This window comes from Talpa occidentalis, unplaced genomic scaffold, assembly GCF_014898055.3.
Source record: "Talpa occidentalis isolate TD23 unplaced genomic scaffold, MPIMG_talOcc4v2.1 talOcc4.2, whole genome shotgun sequence".
Classification (NCBI taxonomy): Eukaryota; Metazoa; Chordata; class Mammalia; order Eulipotyphla; family Talpidae; genus Talpa; species Talpa occidentalis.
The window spans coordinates 119,630,888-119,647,803 of record NW_023602073.1 but is presented as its reverse complement, the minus strand read 5'-3'; the positions used below and the strand labels follow the sequence as shown (position 1 = coordinate 119,647,803).

Here is a 16,916-nt window from a genome sequence, read left to right as displayed (position 1 = left end):
GCAGAGCTTGGCTATCATGCTGACTAAAAATGACTGGTCAAATGCCAAATGCACCCTGGTTCCCACATTTACCACATTTGGAGTTTTAGATAACCATCACCTACAGTTCTTATACTCTTTAATTATAAAATGCTGCAAGTCCTCCAGACAAGCGAGGGCCAGAGTAAAGATGAAAATTAAATGAATTTTTTGATGGTTTCCAATGATACTCTTTAATTACAAGTGTTAAACATCTGCTAGATTATTCTGGAGTTACTATTTAAATATTTAATTTGGCACTTATTTGTTAAAAGGCACATATTAGGTCAGTAAAGTATTTGTGACAAAATAGTCTTGACATCAAACTAACAAAACAAAATCTAACAACAAAACTATTCTAATGAACATAGAAATAGAAAAAGAATTTGATCGAAGCTGTACATAAAGTTTAATAGTAGATTCAGAGTATGAAGCAAATTACAGAATTGAAACTACAGCTAAGAAAAAACCTGAAAGGGGTGTGTGTGTGTGTGTGTGTGTGTGTGTCTCAAGTCAGAAAATTCTGGTGAGAGGTTAAGACTAAAGAAACTAATGTGAAAACAGAAGAAATATGATTGAAAGTTCTAAGCTGAAGAAAATAACCTCAGTCATGTTAAAATGTGGTTTATCTGCTGCTACTTTTTATTCTTAATTATAAATCATAAATAAACAGACTTTCAAGTATACAGAAAATGTAATAAATAAATCTGTTATAGTTTTACATTGAATAATAGGTGACAGTATGCTGGAAGTAGTTACATTTAATTTAAAATTACTTCAATCTCACTGATATTTGGGTCTCATGAATGTAAAGTATGTCACCTTAATATTTTTAAAGTACCAGTATCCATCCATAAAGGCAATCATTGACCAATTTGGCCAAAATATGAAAAATTTTCTCAGAACAAATATTTTTAATTAGTTCTCTGGTTGTGTCTATCTTTACCTAAGTCTTTATAGAATGAGCAACTTGGATGATTAGAAATTACTGTACCAGAGAATTTTAATGGTCAATTTAATTCCAGTGTCTCTGAGTTGAAGAAAACTTGAACTAAAGCCACACTCACATCTAAGTCTTCAAAGGCAATGACCTGTTTAGACTCTGTGACTCTGGCTGGAATTGAGGCTTCAAGTCCTGTTGGAACAAATGTCATTTTGTCCTTTTAGATATTTTTAGTTAATCTTAATTTAAGTCATTTTCTCAGAGCTCAGCCTTAGGTTAGTTTAACTTTTTGTCAGGAAGAATTTTTAAATTAGTTAACTATGTCCAGTATTATTAAAGATCCTGAATATCTGAAATATGTAATTCTGAAACTTATCAAGGAAGAAAACAAGCTCACCTTTCTCTTTTACTTTTAAAATAAAATAATTGTCATAGTATTTGCTACTGTAGCAACATAAATCTATCTTACTGTCCATAGTAATTCTGATGGACAGTCTTAAAAAGAATAACTACTGACAAGTGATTCCAGTACAAATATCAGACCTGGGTCCACTTAATTCCCATATTGCACAGCACTAGATTGTTTGCATTTAATAAGACGTGGGTCCATAATTCGCTATCTAAAGTGGACTCAGGGTTTGCTTTCTAAAGTAGGTGCCTCCTTGAGAGTTTTCATATTCAGCAGGAAAGTGTGTGGGCACTGAAATTACTCTACACGTCATAGCCCAAATAAGCATTTGGTTGTTTAAAAGAAACATTCGGAGACCAGAAGACATAATGTGACTTTAAATTTCAACACTTTTGAAGACCAGGAAACAAATGGAAGGTTTTTTTCTTCCAAATTAGCTTTCTTCTTTAAACAGTACCCTTCTTACTCTAGTATTCTTGCAGCGGTGTTTCTATAGTGTTTGTTCCAGGTCTGCTCTTGAATTCTGAAAATTGCCAGCTGCAAATTCTGACATGCCAAGGGCTCAACTATATTTGCCCAACCAAGAAAAGGTAACAACAGAATCTCATAGCCATTAAAGATTATAAACATGTTTCCACACTGTTACTGTGCTGTTTATAAAAAGAACTCACTTTAAGACTTTAATAAGCCCCCAAACTTCATTATTTTGCTCTCCCTCCAAGTACAAAGCACAGATGTTTTGGCATGTTGGAATTTGACCTTTGGAATTTTTAGGAGAGGCAGTGTGTGGGCAGGGAACTAGCACCCTGGGCAGGTTGAGGTTCCGCAATTTTCTCAAAATTAGGTAAAAGAACAGCCTGTGGCTTGGAAGCTTAATTAAGACCTACAGGAGTCAGGGTGCTAATGTACTGAACCAAATAAGGGCACTGGCCTTTTATAAGATTATAAAAAGGACCTTGAAGTTTCTTTTCCCTATTCCTCCCTATTTCTTCCATGATCGTATTTTTGCAATTATTAAATTTTTCTCCCCCAGCAGACTCTAGAACAGCATTGCTCAATACAGTAAAACACATGGCTATTTAATTAAAATTTACATTAAAATAATTTTTTGAGACTCAGGAGCCTGAAGTGCTCACTAGCTGCATGAAGCTAATTGTTACCACGGTGATCAGAATAAAATATTTCCACTACCACAGAAAGCTCTATTACTTCTAGAAGTCAAAATTGTCTGATTTTTATGTAAAAATTGAGCATTCAATAAATATTTGTGGAATGAAGCTGCATGATTTTGTCATTTTTAACAGCTCAATTTAATTTTAAGACAGCAAAATAAAGAATGGAACATCCTTTTTAAAACTTCTATAAGCCTCCTTAACCTTGGGGTCCCCCCACAAGCACTTCAAATTCAACAGTCTAATGATTCGTCTATTCACACGTTAAGATCCCTACTAATGTAGGATACACTGACACATACACTAAAATATCAGACTATTCGGAATTGTAAATGCCAACAAACACATAAATGGAAAGAAAACTTGTCTCTTCAGCTCAATGACAATATTGAAGAAATGTTGACACGACTAATTATATTAACCAGGAAACTGGTTATTAGATAATCCTTTGAACTTTAGGCAAATCTCTTAACTTTTTTACATTGAATGAAATCGTAGAATTGGACTGTCTTTTCTAAATTAGAAAGATTTTTACACTTTAGTTATCTAAATTTGCTTTGTAGTAAATATTTACATAAACAATTTTATTAAATCAAATCTGACTTTAAAAATCTTAATGCATTTTATATTTGAAATTATTGCATTATTAATCAACCAAGATTGTTCTTTGAATGTTTCAAATTTTCTCGGATGTTAAGAATGTTTTAAATCTTATTTTAATGTGTATTTTCATAATCTTGGAATAGAATCCTAGATCAATTTTGTTCTTTTGTCACAAAGCAAAACAACACTTTGACACTGCCCATTCTTTTATCTCCAGGATGCTCTATAGCTTAAGATTTCAGCATTCTTAATCTTTTTATGCTTATTTATGTCATGGTAAGGTCAACTCATTAAATTACTTATTACCTTATTTCAAACTCTTGTCACACATCTCATTAAAATTCTGTTCCAAATTCAACACTTATTTGCTATATTTTCTGATCCGTTGGAGAAATATCAAAAAATTTTATCAACATTGCACTGAACCTAACCAATGGTACCTTTGTCCCTTAAAAATTCCTGAATCTTATTTGCCCAAATCCTCATAACCAGTGTAAATGTCTTTGTGACTAGTTGCAATATAAGTTTTAAAAATCACACAGAATAGAGAGGCTATCTTTATACTAAATTAAAACTTTATTGAATAAAGTACACTCTCCAAAATGCATGATCTGATGGACTAGGTCTACATTACATGCAATGAAGCTGAACATGACAGTAGTTTAACATGGAATGTCAAGCAAATTAATATTTCTCATTGTACAAAACCGTTTATGTAGCTGACATGCAAGAAGGAAAATATGACACTCTGCATTTTTACTAATCATCTGTGATGAGTTTTAAAAAGGCATTTGAAGAAACTGGTAGATTTCTTTAGCATATATTTCAAATAAATTAGTTACATGTGTACTACTGAAACCTCTTTAACCTCTCTTGCATTCCAAATAAAATCTTAGTGCAAACATCAAAGTTGCTGGTCACTCCAAGACTGTCAAACTCATAAGAGAATACAAATTCTGAATTAATGTGTATTAAGTAGGACAAAACCAAGAATACCAATTACTGCAAAATTCATTTAGGCACATGTAATAGTCCACTCTAAGCTTTTCTTCTATGTCTCACATTAATTACTAAAGCCTGTTTACAGTACTAAAATTCTATCATTCAAGCATCAATGATTACATTTCAGGAAAAAAAGAAAATCATTCATTTCAGCAATAGCCTTGCTGCTATATTCTAAAAAAAAAAAAAAAGAAAAAAAATCATAATAAAACCTGTATCCATAATAGGATACATGGGGGGCAGGGTACATTTTAAGAAAAAAAAAATGTGCTTTACTTGCACAGCAGGAATTACATAATGTAAACACCGTTTATTGGCCCACACCACAAAATCCATGAGAAAGGTTCAAATTTGAACACAAAGTGTGCATTATTTTCAAATCTGTGTTTGTGAGTTTATGCTGCATCTACTTGTACCAATATGACGAATAAAACACTCTTCCACACACATACACATATAAGTGATTGTTAAATATTGAGCATGGCTTGCTTCCCTGACTCTAACTCAAAAATATTAAGTGACATCCCAACCATTTAAAAAATATTTATAGGAACCATTAAATGAATGTAAATAGTAGTTGAGGAATGATGAAAAAGTGATGGTAATAATATGATGCAAGTGGATGTTAAAAAAATGTACATACAACTGGCTGAGATTTGCAAATGCATGGAAAGTCTTTTTCTGTGGGCCTTGTCTGAACTTTTAGCTGATACCAAGAATAAAAACAAATAGTAGCACAAGTCCATTGATACCTGGAGGGTCAGGGCTAGAGAGCTTACCTTCAAAGTGCAAATTCTAACAATGGAATGTTGTAGCAGGGATGTAAGGACAATTCTCCATCTTTTTCTTGATGAAAAGAAATAGGATGTTCAGGAAGTATTATTTCCTGGCCTAAGTTATTTCAGTTTCTTGGTAAAACAAGAAGGATTTAGCCACAAGTCTCACCCACTCTTTCACAAACACAGAACTATTCTTAGGGGAGTGTGGGAGAGTGAAAGCCCTTACCTATGTATCACCTAATGTAACTTATTTAGAACTTAAATTCTTTGAATGACCTACGTTAAATATCAAAATGTACCTCCCTTCTCCCTGCCCCCCTCCACCCACCTATGCCAAACACCCCCAAAGAACCCAGGTATTCTAATGTCTTTGTGTTTTCTAAGCCTTATGATGAAGGCTGTGAGTACCACCTCCACTGGAACAAAATGAACACCTAAAGGTGCACTTTCTACAGCACCCTTTTTCTTCTCCACAATTGAGTGGAATCTCGATGCTCTCGAGCCCGGATCTAGATCTCTAGGTCATCAGGTCGAGGGCGGCTGCTGGCTCGACTGCTGGCTCTGCTGGAAGGCCGCTGGTCCACGATGGCCAGTGGTTGCAGTTCATGCCCAGCTGCTAGCTTTTTAGAATTCTGGTTATCATCAGGAAAATCAAAAGGCTGTGCGTGGGAGTTAGAGATGGTGCTTCCTGCCTGCCCCATTCGATTTTGCTCTGCACTATAATTAGCCCAGTTTTGCTCACTTGCTTGCTTGTTGTAATTGCGGATAGAAGAATTGTTTCTGTCTCCAGTGACCAGTTTGTACCCAGGAGGAGACATGGGCGATAGGGGAGCAGTGGGTGAGGAGCAGCCGTTGAAATAAGCATATTTTGGAGATCCAAGGTCTTTGGAGGGGCTCAGTGGGCCAGTGGTAGCATGGTAAATATCACTCTTTCCCTTCACTCGATCCTTAACACCCTTGAAGAAGACGTAGAAAAGTTCAATGATATTCAAGGCAAGAGACACCAAGGACACTACCAGCATGAAGATGATGAATATGGTTTTTTCTGTGGGGCGAGAGAGGAAGCAGTCTACCTGGTGTGGGCAGGGGTCTCTTTTGCAAGTGTAAACAGCACTTAAGCTGAATCCATAGATGTACCACTGGATCAGCAGGAAGGCCACCTCGAAGACTGACTTGAAGAGGATACTGATGATGTAGGTTCGCAGCAAGCCACCGCGCATTTTCACCTTGCCATGCTCTTCAATTCCATATTTGAACTTCTTTATTTCAATCTGCTTCAAGTGCATCTCTACATTGACACCATCAGTTTGGGCAACTTTGAGTTCCTCCTCTTTCTTGTTCAGTTTCTCTTCCTTTCGCATCACATAGAACACATGAGCCAGGTACAAGAGTGTGGGGACAGACACAAATATGATCTGCAGGACCCAGAAGCGCACATGAGAGATCGGGAAGGACTTGTCGTAGCAGACATTTTCACAGCCAGGTTGTTGAGTGTTACAACGAAAGGCAGACTGCTCGTCACCCCAGGCTGACTCAACAGCTGTCCCCAGGAGCAAGATTCGGAAAATGAAAAGAACCGAGAGCCACACCTTCCCTCCTGCGGTGGAGTAGGCTTGAACCTTGTCAAGGAGTTTGCCTAAGGCACTCCAGTCACCCATGTTGCCTGGGTGAAGCCTGAAAAGAAACAAAAAGATAACAAAATAATCATAGACTGCAAGTTATTACTTTAATATGTAGTTTCTTTAGGTCAACAGTCAAAATATTATAAAAGGTTTCATATCTTTTAGCACTCTTCCTGTCCCACTCATTCTGCATTCCCTTTACCAAGAGATCTCCTAAATTTTTGTAGGTACAGTAGATCTCAGAAGCAACAGAGTCTGTGTGCAATCTTCACTTGTGAAGGTGTATTTCTTGCTCAATCACTGCCTCAGCCACATGACTTGAGAAGCTGTGTTAAATGCCTCTGCTTACTTTATCTGATAAGCAAAGACAGTTGTTGCTTGGTAGGTCTGTGTGAGGATGCATGCCTAAGCAAAATGCTGATGTGTGGTATTTAATAAGCATGGGTATCTAAGAATCGAGGCAATAACCATACCAGTACCTATGAACACACAAACACATGTACACAGATACAACCTGTTTTCAAACCTCAATCTTATTTTCTAGAACTTTATTCCTAATTGTGCTCTGAAATGTTTCCCTTGGTATTTCAAGGGTAATTTGCGCATATGCTACATAATGGTCATTTATACTGTTTCTTCTCAAAGAATGATTTTTATGTGACTCACAATTCTGTCTTTTGCTCAGAGAAAAAGTGTTGTACTGAAATACACCATTTTGGCTCAATGTCATTCTATGCAAGAACCTACTTTCAATACTAAATGTACATAACATTTCAAGTAAAAGATGACTTTAAGTGTTGTCTCTAGCAGGGTTGGTTTTCATCTTTTAATTGTTTTTACGATCTCTTACTGGCCTTTGGGCACTCAGTCTATATACTCAATTTAATTTCCTATCAGTACCAAAATATTTCAAGCCTAATAAGACCTCCCCATTACTGGGGATAAGAAAAAAGATTCAAGTCTGTAGAGATGTCGGGACCCCAAAATTATTTATCTAGTTCAGTTTATGTTTCTCTTTGCGAATAGTCCTAACTGATGCAAATCAAGGTCTTAGTTATAGGAAATATTCAGCTATCAAGGAGAGCCAAATGAAGATGAGCAATCCCAAGGCCAAGGTTTTCTAACGCATTGTACTGAATTGTTTCCAGTCTTTCATACATACAATTTCAGCAAGGTTGAAAGCTGGGAAGAAATGAATAACATAACATGAGGCAGGCATAGATAATATAGTCAGATTATCTGCAGAGACTCATAATTGGAGTGTTTTTAAAAAAGATGAAGCAGTCAAGATTATTTAATAATTAAAAAACAAGCTAAGCAAAGACTTCCTAGGAGTTAAGAAATGAATTTTAAGTAGTATAACTAAAAGTGGACTCATGCAGGCTTCTTAGAAAGATATTTACTATCTGAATATAAAGAACTTTTTTCATCTGGTATCGAACTGTATTATCCTTATTAAAAGTAAATGAAATCAGGGAGTCTTTTTTTCCTCTACCATGCAACATCACATTTTTGTCTAATGACTTTACCTCCTGTCTACAGAGTCCAGAAAAGAAAATTTCAAAAAGCCAGAGATTTTCTAGATGAACAGAGATGGACGATCCATAAAGCTGAGGTAAGCACCAGCTCTCTAGATAACCACCTAATCGGTCTCTTTGATGACAGCTCAAGACTGGTGCTAAAGAATGCTTGTGTAAGAGTAAGAAGGAGGTGGATTGGCAGGTCACAGAAATAATGCTCTCTCAGAGGTCATAAAAAAGGGAGCTTCCCTTCTACATTTAGGAAGGGCCATTTTAGATTCTGAAGTGACAAGTAACAAGTTAGACAGTGAAACTGATGTATGAAAAGAGCAGTCAAATGAGAAAAAAGCTTGAAGAGTTGACTAAGTTAGGCAAGGGAAAGAAGGAGCAATTGAGTCTTGATGGACAGTTTGATGATAAGAGAAGGTAAAAGAAAAAGCTACAATTTAGCAGAAAATACTACATTGGCATGAAGAAGTATAATCCATGAGGGTCAAACAAACATAACTGTTTTTGGAGTTATATAAATAGGCAGTTTCTATGTGATGATGTGTAAATTGGCCCTAATTCTGTTTGTAGAGAATTACTTTTCAATGTCATCTGCTTTTGCTCAGATACTCCAATTGTGTAACTATGGGGTGGGAGAGGGGACAACAAAAACAATCAAGTATTGAAATGGTGAACTGTATGCATAAATTCATCACATTCAAGCAATGAGTGAACACAAGACAAATTTCCATCTGTTTAGAAATATGACCAGGCGCACAAAGAAGTTGTCATTTTGGTCAGCAAGTCATAATTCAAAATAAAATACGATTATATAGATACTTATTGAAAATAAAATTTCACTTTCATATAATCCTGTTTCCACAAAAATACCCTGTAGTGCCACAGTATGTGAATTGCATCAATGGACAATTCTCTAGGCAGTAGTTCTTCATTAATACATTAGCAGCTTAATTGCAAAGTTCCTTTTCTTTAAGCACCCAAGTAGTTGTCATTTGCATTAATGAGTTCTACTCTTTCATCTAAATAAGATGAATTATTCAATCGGATACCTAGTATCTTGCAACTTGTTGACACCTGTCATTGGCATATTGTAGAGGTCATCAATAATGTTCAATGTGATGACTTACAATATTTGTGATTTCACCCATTTGGGTGATTGTTCACTCTGCGGTGTATCAGAAGTTCTACCAAATGGCATCCCCTCTCTTGATTAATATTTTCATTTTTCCAAGTCTTAGTTGAAAGTACGTAATTATAGGCTTACAGAATTCCTGGCATTGATTCAGACTATATACCTCCACAGGTGTTGAACATATATTATGTAGATTTATGTCGTTACTTCTAGATTCCCAAGTTGGAACTTTTTAATGTAGACTAAGGTCTAAGTTGTGTAAAGTTCTCTTTAGGAGCAAATGCTTGACAGGGTTCTTATGTTTATCATCCTTCTTGTGCCTTCTATGTACTGTTAGAACACATTTTCCCATCGATCTTCATGACTGTCCACACCAGAGGCCAAAAACTACAGACAACCATGTATGACCTGCTTGAAGACCCTCTAGTCCCTTTACAGAAGTTTCTGAACTGCAACACAATCATTCGGCAGCACTTGTTAAAAACACATTCCCAGCACTCACTAGTCTAAATGAATCTGATTTTCTGGGGATGGGGCAGAGAAATCATTTTTTTTTGTTTTGTTTTTCTTTCTTTTATTTTTTTGTTTAGAAGTGTCCCAGATGAGTTTGCAGTAAGGTCAGGAGACACACAATGATTTCTTGACATCTTTGGTATGCCCTTGTTCAAAGTATTTAGGAGATGATCAGAGCAGAAAGGGACATATAATATCTAGAAAGGCTGTAGGGTGAGGCATGAGGAGCAGCCACCTTTCTTGTCAATGCACTTCCATCTGCTGCTCCCCAAGAGGAAAAAAAAAATCGCTATTTAAAAAGAAAATAGAACTTTAATTTTAAATTACTTTTGACTCTCCCTTTAGCCAGAGCCTTAAAAACAAATCATGTGCCAATATCGCATTAAGATGTTCCATGTCATTAATGCCCTAATAATTACTAGAATTAGACAATATCTTATTTTCAATTATAAAGATTTTACCCAAGAAGAAACAATTAAGGGTTGAAGGCAGAGACTGGATAGCTATCACCTTTTTATAATTGAAATTAAACACTTAGGGAAGATGGAAATCATTAATATTTGAAACAAAAATCATTAAGTCTAAAAATGTATAAGAAAATGTCTGTGAAAATTCCTGATGAAATCATTTAGTGAATTTTTGTAGGAGAAAAGGAAATGCCATGAATGTGTTTCTAATATATAAAACCAAAAAACTAAAATATAAAACTACAATGTAAACTCTTCTAACGCTTTTAACTTTTAAGAAGCCCCAACTCCTGTAGTATAGGCCTTTGAAGGGGTGCATTTGTGACCATGCCTCTACACGTAAAACAGCACTGTGCTATTTTGCTAATACTTATACCCACACATAATTAACACATTTCACATCAATCCATCAGCAAATACTAGATCATCCACTCCAAAAGATCTATTACTCAGTCCTACCACCAGGCCCTCTCTTAGCCTGATCCTTCAGCCACCCTCAGTGATCTTTGTCAGTCTAGCCAACCTAAGTTCCTCCTGGCCACCTTGACCTGACCTCAGCAGCTCGGCTCCATCCAAGCTGCTCACTCAATTCTTTTTTAGGTCTCTGTACTTGCCTCATCTCATCAGCCAGCACTCCAATCCTGTCATTTCCTACTCCCCTGCCCTGTTTTTTGTTTTTGAATGCCCTTTAGCTATACTTTGATAAAATGTATATTTGCTGCTTACTGCTTGTCTCCCTTGATGATAAGGATCCCTCTCTGCTTTAAAGTATGAGCTCCAGGAAGGAGTTTGTTTTTCCACTGCTTAACTCTCCCAACGATTAATAAAGAGTTAAGAGAAGCTGAATAAAATATGTGAATAAACCAAATGGGGCCTGTAACCATCCACCACCCCAAAGGGACCAGGTTTCATCAGTTTTTGTTTTTTCTTTAACTGTATGCTTGAAATTCTCTTAGTTGTAGTTAGATCCAAACTTCTCAAGTTTCTAATTGAAAAGGGGACTTTCATATTAAAAAAAAATAAGTGGTAGTATCAATATTTTTATTATATTATTAAATTTTCAAGAAACAGCTTCTGATAATCATGCTTCAAATGATTCCTAAGCAGACAATAGGAATGACTCAAGAAAAAAAAGTTTCTTTAACAAAGAACATCTTTAATTTGTCAGATGAAATTATGGTGATTTGGGGAGTCTTGTAGAAGTGCATCAGGTATTATGTTTGTTCAGTTTTATTATTATGTTGTTATAGGTTAAGATTCAAAAATAAAAACCTGTGTTTTTCTCCCATTCAGCATTATCCTGACAGTACTATGACTTTATTGTCGTTGGGAACTCTAGTGCATGAAGAAATAGTCTGTTTAAACGTGGGAGAGGGGGCCTCCCCGGTGGCGCAGAGGTTGAGCGCTGGGTTGCAAAGCTGCCCGCAGCCTCTGTGGTGCCAGTTCGATCCCCGGCTGCTCCCCGGCCACCGGAGGAGGGTCCCACATGGCGCGCAGACCTCTCCTGCCACCCGCTGCTCCCCTCAGCAGTGTACTTGGGTCCTTCTGCCTGCTCTGCTCCCCGCTCTGGCTCTGGTGAATTCTCTCACCCTCCCGCGCTTCTGACCATACCCAGTGCATGTATAAACAAACAAACAAACAAATAAATAAATAAAAAACATGCCTCTAAAAAAAAAATAAAAAAATAAAAAAAATAAATGTGGGAGAGGGCAAGGGCTCTGATGGGGAAGAGCAGCAGCCGATATTAACCCTATTTAATAAAACATCCCTATAAAGATTGAGTCTATGCAGGCAATTAAGTGATTTGAATCAAATATCATAGAAAATATTCCCAGTTCCTCATTATTATATACAATCTCTTCTTCCTCATACCTGGATAGTCACCCTAACTCTGTGGTCTATTCCATGTAAACATCTATTTAAAATTCTGCCCATGCTTCTCTGATTATCTTTAGATTCCTTTGTGAAGAAAGATACCATTATATTTCTGCAGGTGTTTGATATGTGGCATTAAACTGCATGGGGGTGAGGGGGGTAAGGGGGAGGAAATTCCACACTAACAAGCCTTTCTTGGCTCTCACTCTTCTTTCACATAGTTAGCCAACATCAGCCTCCATAGAGCAATGAAATGAGATGGGGCACTGGGGGTGAGGGACTCCATGGGGGCACTGAGGGGTGAGGGACTCCATCCAAAAAAGAAGATGATGACTAACTATAAGAGAGGATCCCCTCCCTACTTGAACAACCATCGCTTAATTCCTGTGACAAATTTCTCCTGGTCACTTTGGGGATGTGTTGGGGTGGGCAGGAGGGAGGGGAAGGAGCTTAGTCAGAAGTTAAAGGCTACAAGCCGTGTTCTTTCATTTATGATCTGATGGATTTTGAAAAATATTGTTTTCATCAGTTCTTGGTGTTTCCCTCTCATCCTTACCTCCAAATTTACTATTTTATTGAACATCTCTATAATTTCATCAATATATAAACACACAATTAGGCATCTCATAAGTATTGATAAGGAGTGGTCTATTTTCTTTAATGAGCATTGAATGTGAGAACTCACGTAAATGAAGTTTGTAGTAAAAGCAGTGGAACAGAGTTTAGCTATTACTCTTAAGATCTTTCCCTATAGATGCAGCTCATTTATTTTCTAATTTTGGCATCTTTTCTTTAGCAAAATAGCTATTAATTAGTGATTAAATTTTCCTAATGATAATCAAGACTAGTTTCAAGATGCTCCCACAAAGAGTACAATATTGCTATTTTAGCAAACCCATGCAGACTTATGAGAAGAATTTACCTTTTACCAATTGATAGGGAAATAAGTCCACCAAAAATGTGCCTGTCTTTGTGCTCCTATTTGGAGGTGTCTCCTCCACATAATGGGAAAACACAATATCCTATATAGAACAGATTACTGAAAAGGTGAAAAAAAACCCAATTTCTATATTACTGAGAATTTTAAGCATTCCATATAACATGTATTTTATAGAAAGCCAGGGAAATATAGATGTTAAGATTACGAAGATATTTAAGGTCAAAGTCATATACACATTCATGGTCTGTATTTTAATTTTGGCAAGACAGTCTGTGCATTCAAAACCAAACAGTCAGATGGTAGATCTGAAAGGCAGTAAGAAAATTAGGTAATTATTGCAAGGATGTATATGCGTGTGTGTGTGCGTGCGCACGTCTCTATGTGTATATGTATGAATACATATAAAACCTCCCATGGAAGAGGAGAAACTGAGTATTTTTAGAATGAATGATTTATATTAAATACTGACATTAATGATAAATACTAGATAATTACTTTTCTCTCCAGAGCTGAACTGGTGTTGGAGTGGGCAAACTTCAACAGTCTGTTCAGACAAGGGAGAAACTTGAAGGGAACTCAGAATAACAGGAAAGGTGGAGTAGAAGGTATTAATCATTGGTGACTTTCCTATCATTCTCTTCCCTCGGGTATCCTATATAAAAAAGCTCTGCAGCTCATACTAAGCTACATCTCTGGGTATTATAAAAGAAATGAAGGAATGTAGTGTTATCAAGAGTTTTCCATTCCTTTCAATGCAAGAGTCGGAAACATCTAAAAAACAAAAACAACTCTCAGCATCTGAAAACACACCCTTAGATGCTTGCTGCAGATGAGCTTTTGAACTGTTTCCAGAGAGGGTCAGCAAAGTAGGAATCACACTGTAAAAGGTAAGGAACTGAGCTGTGATGATACGCTAGCTATAAAAGGTATTAGAAAAATGTGGAATACTTTCAAACAGCAAAGAAAGTACAAACAAAGCACTAATATTACACTTCCCTGGGGAAGGATAGGTGGTATCTCTATACTGACGTACCTACAAAGCATCATACTTTGGAAAGACACGTTCCAGTGGCATTCAAGTGGACACAGAGCCAAACAGAACATACTGCCACTCATATAATTTTCAATCGCTGGGCCTACCTAGAAGAATTAATCACTCTTCCCCAAGTTATTTTCTATCTAACTGGTTTACTTCATGGGGGGTGGTGGGCAGGGTGGAGTTACTTTACAGGATCATCTCTGCATTATTGCATTACTTATTTTCACAAGTCCATGCATAGAAGTAAATATTCGGCTTCTTAAAAACCTCAGAATCGATTTAAAAACTGCCACAAAACACATCTAACTTGCTTCAAGTGCACCCAATTTCCGGGAGAGATTCAGCATCTTTCTTCTCTTACTGACTTAATTCTGGGAAGCAAAAGAAATTAAAACCACCTCCAGATTAAGCTAGGTGCATTTTTCCAAGCGTTTACAGCTCCTCCCATCCCCATTTTGCACTTCTAGAAAGAAACACAGGCATGCCTTTAAGTGAAGAGGGAGTAAGCAATTGGTCAAGGAGAGTCTGTGGATAAGCTTTCCTCAGAGATGCTCAATTAACATTTAGTCTAGAATGTGGGCGATCCGCTGCTTGGAACTCAAAGTTTGAGTTCCCGAATCCTGTGCTGATTTGTCTCTGGACACGTCATGTCATTAGCTTTTTTCTCATTTTATTGTGGGGTTCCCCAGGCTCATCTTGGGAACTTTCAAGAACTTCCCGGAGAGCTACAAGTGCAATTTAAGAACAGTAATTCCCAAGGTACTCAGGTTTCCTCACCAAAACTTATGCAGTAGGAGTCAACAAGTGTAGGAGGGGAAAAAAAAAAAAAAAAAGACACTGTGGATGGGAAGAGAGGGAGGGGAAATTAGATTGACAAGCTTAATTAAATTAATTATTTGTTCCTTTTTACCACTTTGCACGCAGTTTATCTTCCCACCCCTCTCTGCCCGCGCCTCCTCCCCTTCCTTTTCAGCGGCGGAACTCGGACCTGTGCTCTGATTTGTAAGGATTTGAAGGAAAACATCTTAGCAAACTTCTCCAAACCCAGCGACTAGGGCAGCGCCAGAGCCCGGGTGAACTGGGCAGAGGCTAAGATGGCAGGAGGCGCCCTCGCCCGCTCCGGCCCCCGCAAAGCGTTCGTTTTTATCTCCTTTTCAGCATTCTGTTGTGTAAATACTTCAAACTGCAGGGTCACACCAAGAATTTAAACAAATTACTTGAGTTTGTGGAATTAGAACAGAGAAAATCCTCACCGGCCACGAAAATGCATGATTGCATTTCGGATTGTCAGAATGTTTGCTACCAATTAAGTGTATTTAAGAAATGCACTTAAAAAAAAAAAAATCAGTGCAATCTTTGCTTATCGGCAGCACTCTGGCAGCTTCAACTCGAAAACTGCCCTAGAGCTGTGAAGTCTGTCACAGGTTCGGACAGTCTTCAGGCTGGGGTGGGGGTTGGGGGTGTAACTCCCTGTAAGGCGCAGTTTAAGACGATACGTTCACATTCTTTCTAGGAGCTCCCATTCTAGGAGACAGTTTTGGAAATGAACCCTGCCTTAACACTCTTTTCTAAATGTATGTTCTCCGCCTCTAAAACTCTGTAAGTGGCCACCACCCATTCAAGGGATTTCGTCTCCTGAAGTGCCGACGTGGTGAGTAAAAGGTGGCTCTCTTGAGGGTCTGAGCTTTTTTCCATCATGGTTGCTACACAGTGTAACTATCTACTGTTACTTTTAAAGCTTCGGTATTAAAACTCTGATTTTTAATACCTTTTTGTTTTACTGAAAAAAATTCTAGGAAGGCACCACGTGGAAGTCAAGTAACCACAGGTCTTAACAAAGCACTTTGTTAAGAAGTTTGTTTTGCGAGGCTATAGAACATCAATCAAGATTTCCATATGAAAAAGCACAAAGTGTAGAATTCTATAGCTAGCACGCTAAGCAAATTTGCACTTTGATTTTTGTGAAGTTGTCAGTCAAATCCTCAACATAGGCCCCTAAACCCTTCAACAAGTTTTACAAAGTACCTAAACTACATCTGATTACAAAAAAAGTAAAAATGTACACTAAAATGAAGAACCAAATATCCAGTAATCTAGTTCTTTATTCTAAGTAGTTCTTTATTTTAATCGAAAAGGTCCAAACCTTACTTTACCTGTTGCATTAACAGGAACTTTTCAACAGCCAAAAAAACCTCCACAAGTTTAATTTTTAACTTTAAAACCACAAAAGCATTAAAATTCTTTCCATTCACAGCATCTTATCCAAGATACATTTAAAATAAATATAAACTTTAGAAAAGTTTTACTTGTAGAATAAGAGAGGAATAGGTAAATTTTTAAACTTACTCTTTCTCTTAAAAGAAGTGTAGTAGGCGCGCCAAGTGATTGAACTCCTTAGAAGACGAAGTAAAATGAAGAAGCAAGTTCAGGCACTCAGACCTGTCTATTTAAAGTTTAAAAGTCTGCTGCTGTTTGGTACTTTCTTTACTCCTACCCCCTAATGAAAGAAAAGTGCTGATACCTCGTAAAAGCTTTTTTCTAACTTGGAGCACAGAGCTTTTAAAAGTTTCAAGCCACTGACTCAACTGGAGGAGGGGCTAGTATTAAGGGGAGGGGAAAGGAAGGCCCGGAGGGTAGTGGGGGGAGGTTGGTGAACGTGGAAGGGTGGAGAGACAGAGAGAGAGAGAGGCAAAGAGGAGCAGCAAGGTCGAGATAAAGCATTAGTTTAAATTTTCTGAAGAGGAAAAGAAAATAGTATTAGGGATGTGAAATGCCACTATTTGCAGTTACTTTTTACAGATAACAGCGACTGGTTTTAGTTAGTGCTTGCTTCCCCCCAAAGTCCAGGGATAATGAAAAATTGTATATTCTAT

The 16,916-nt window shown here is 37.2% G+C and overlaps 1 protein-coding gene across 1 annotated transcript; it reads right to left on the bottom strand.

Moving 5' to 3' along the window:
- Positions 1–3,666: 3,666 nt before the first annotated feature.
- Positions 3,667–16,612, bottom strand: GJA1 (gap junction protein alpha 1). The gene is made up of 2 exons (XM_037520317.2): positions 16,390–16,612; positions 3,667–6,600 (listed from the first exon to the last, which is right to left on the bottom strand). The coding sequence occupies exon 2, from the start codon at positions 6,582–6,584 to the stop codon at positions 5,436–5,438; it is 1,149 nt and encodes a 382-aa protein (XP_037376214.1). The 5' UTR covers positions 6,585–6,600; positions 16,390–16,612; the 3' UTR covers positions 3,667–5,435.
- Between the last annotated feature and the right edge of the window lie 304 nt (positions 16,613–16,916).